Here is a 3,352-nt window from a genome sequence, read left to right as displayed (position 1 = left end):
TGTTATTTCTTATGAAATACTGCATTTTGATGTGTTTCCCCCCAAGCCAGCTTTGATCCAAATTGAGAAAAAGAAATCCCTAGCTGCATTTTAAGTTGGGAATGTGTACTCAAGTCTTATTTTTGCTTAAATGATTCTCCTTTCTGGTAACAATTGGGAGAAGCAGATAATGATGCACAGCACCGCAACAAGCTCTACTCCCTCTTGTCTGCTCTAGATTTTAACAACATATTTTCAAGCCTTATATATGCTAGGAATTTGTCTCCATCCCCTACTGCTTGATATCTGAAACACTGAAGGAAGTTCATCAAGACAACCTGCTCATTCTGATTTGTTTGCAGGGAGATTAGATGACTGCATCATAGCATATCCCACACTTCCCAGAGCATCTTCCTATTACTTTCCATTTTGTGAAAAGTATGTTGTTTGGGGAAGTGAGTTTGTTGTGCAATACCTCCCAACTATAATGGCGCAACCTGAATTTGCTGGAAGGCGACTGAATCCCACCCAAAAATAGTCACAGTCTGGAAGAAGCCTTAGAAGGTTGACCTCTGTTCCTAGCACTCAATTCTGTGCTGGTGTGGAGCAATCCTGGAACACACGCAGGATTCTTCCAGATAGTTAAAGTGGGAGGCCATCCATGCCTCATTACCTCACATTTTATGGGGGCTCCGCATGACGCCGCCAGCCTTGCTTTAATCAGCCTGCATTTCCCACGCTACTGTAGAATTTTATCCCTTACCTATTTTGCAATGCATTTACTTAAAAAGGAAATGGAACAGTAGCACAAAGTCTAGAGGTGTGGGTGTTCTTTATCACTACCCCAACCCCTTTTGACGTCTGTTCCTGCTGGTTTCCACCTCATTAATTACATGCTCTTTTTGCTGCTGCTGATCTGATAGACCCCTTACTTAGAGAGTTCCAGTTGCCCAATGTCTTTGTGTGTGTTCAGCCATCTTCAGGTGTTATTGCTTGAAGAGGGAACCTAAGTAAAACAGGACTGTGCATAAACGACTTTAGCCTCATCCCCTGAGACATAGGACCCCCTCCAGCTTCTTCGTGTACTCATAGGGAACTTCTCCTGCAATAAGTAGGCTTGGGTATTAGTGGAGGCTCTCTATGTGAGTTGGAGTCAATTTGATGGTCCTACCACAGTGCTAGTGCAAGGATTAGCATTAGTACAATGGGATATCCCCCTCTCCTCCCCCTGCATGCACCCCATACCATCCCCAAATCTGCTCCAGAGGTTTGGGGGAACCTTTAGAACAGGTTTAGAGGGCACACAGTGAGAAGAGAGGGGAAGTACATTCCATCATGCAAGCAGAAATCCTTGCACTGAGAGAAGATTTTGTTTAGCACTACATTAAATACAACCCAATATACTTATTTGTTCTTTGGATTTTTTAAAAAAATACTGGGTGGAGGATGAACAAAACATGGTGACTGGTTATCGCTTCACAGAGAATTGCTATTAAAGCCAGCAACTCATTAGCACAACTGTCCACCAAATAATCAGCAACCAGCTCTAGCACTTCATTTGGATGGCAAAACAATGTACGTATTTTTCTCCCCCAATAGGACATAACAATGACAATTGGTAGCATGAGCAGGTAGGCAGATTTTGTATCTTAGTATTGAATTAGACCTTTCCTGGCTACCTTATTTATTTGCATTATGCATTTTGGAACGTGTTCTGAGTAATTAGTCAAGAATGCCAAGAGTAGAGCAGATATTTCTATATATAGATGGGAAGGTGCTTTTCTTTACTTCAGCACATCAACTCAAGTAATCTTTGGAGATCTTCTTGTAGGGGTGGGGTGAAAAGAGAAACGGTGGGATGGTCCGCGCCGCTGAGAGGGGAGAGAGTCGAAGGAGGTGGAGGAGGAGCCAGTCGCCGCGATGCCATCGGAAAAGAGCTTCAAGCAGCGACGCACTTTCGAACAAAGAATAGAAGATGTCAGACTTATTCGAGAGCAGCATCCAACAAAGATACCAGTAATCATTGAAAGGTACAAAGGAGAAAAGCAACTTCCCATTCTGGATAAAACAAAGTTTCTGGTCCCAGATCATGTCAACATGAGTGAGCTGATCAAGATTATCAGGCGTCGGCTGCAGCTGAATTCCAATCAAGCTTTCTTCTTACTGGTGAATGGACACAGCATGGTGAGCGTTTCAACACCAATTTCGGAGGTGTATGAAAGCGAAAAGGACGAGGACGGATTCCTGTACATGGTGTATGCCTCTCAGGAAACATTTGGAATGAAATCTCTGTAAACCATCCCCAGTGGCTTGTAGCCTAGGATAGTTTTTACCCCTCCCTCCCACAGGAAAAAACAAAGGGATGTCACCAACCTGCTCACAGTAGTTGTGCTTAGCGGGTGTTCTCACCGTACTGTTTTATTTGTGAATATTGAACAGATAAGTGCCAGTATAGACAAGCAGCGCAGCTTTGTAGACCTGCTATAAAATTTGCACAGGCACATTTGCTTTAAGCCTCTGGAATTTTAAACTATACTGTACATGTGTGTGTGTGTGTTAAGTTGTCAATAAAAGGGATGTTTGCATTAAAAAGAAAAGAAAAGAGAAACGGTCTCACTGTGGATTCCTAAATGAACTAGCACCTAAGAATAAACACCAAAATAGAGTTTCAAGCAAAACACAGCAGGATAATGATCTACGTAAGTACCTAGTAGTTTGCCTTGCAGTGTTAGGGAAATTTAAAATACACAGATCATGTGTACAGAGCTATTGTTTTGGAAAGAAACAAGCACACCCTCTTTCACACACATAGACACTCTATGCTTTCTATCAGTGGTGAGAACAACCTTACAGACACTCCTTTTGCTTAGATTGGCCTGATTCAGATGATAAAGTTGTGGGAGATTGCAGTCAAACATAACTATGCACAACTGCTAGTTAGTGCATGAAGGGGTTAAGGACCATGGAGCTGTATTGACTCAATTAGGTCATGCAGGCATTTTGCTACTCCTTTATTTATTTATTTATTTATTTATTTATTTATTTATTTATTTATTTATTGTTTTTACTTCTGCCCTGTGCTGAATGAAGACAAGGTTTGGCTTAGTGTTGTCCAATCCTTGGTTCATGGTTAAACTTTCTCTTTCCTAAGAAACCTTGGCTACAGCTAATGGTAGCAAGGAGAGAGTTTAAGCATGAGCCCGGCTTTGGACAATATGCTCAGCCAAACCTTGGCTTAAAGGTAAAGGGACCCCTGACCATTAGGTCCAGTCATGACCGACTCTGGGGTTGCGACACTCATCTCTCGTTATTGGCCGAGGGAGCCGGCGTACAGCTTCCAGGTCATGTGGCCAGCATGACAAAACTGCTTCTG

The 3,352-nt window shown here is 42.5% G+C and overlaps 1 protein-coding gene across 1 annotated transcript; it reads left to right on the top strand.

Annotated features, from left to right (window-relative positions):
• The first annotated feature begins 1,841 nt into the window (after positions 1-1,841).
• Positions 1,842-2,562, top strand: LOC132592446 (microtubule-associated proteins 1A/1B light chain 3B). The gene has a single exon (XM_060277152.1). The coding sequence runs from the start codon at positions 1,900-1,902 to the stop codon at positions 2,272-2,274; it is 375 nt and encodes a 124-aa protein (XP_060133135.1). The 5' UTR covers positions 1,842-1,899; the 3' UTR covers positions 2,275-2,562.
• The last annotated feature ends 790 nt before the right edge of the window (positions 2,563-3,352 follow it).

This window comes from Zootoca vivipara, chromosome 7, assembly GCF_963506605.1.
Source record: "Zootoca vivipara chromosome 7, rZooViv1.1, whole genome shotgun sequence".
In the NCBI taxonomy this organism is placed as follows: Eukaryota; Metazoa; Chordata; class Lepidosauria; order Squamata; family Lacertidae; genus Zootoca; species Zootoca vivipara.
The sequence above is the reverse complement of the archived record's forward strand: the minus strand, read 5'-3'. Positions and strand labels throughout refer to the sequence as shown.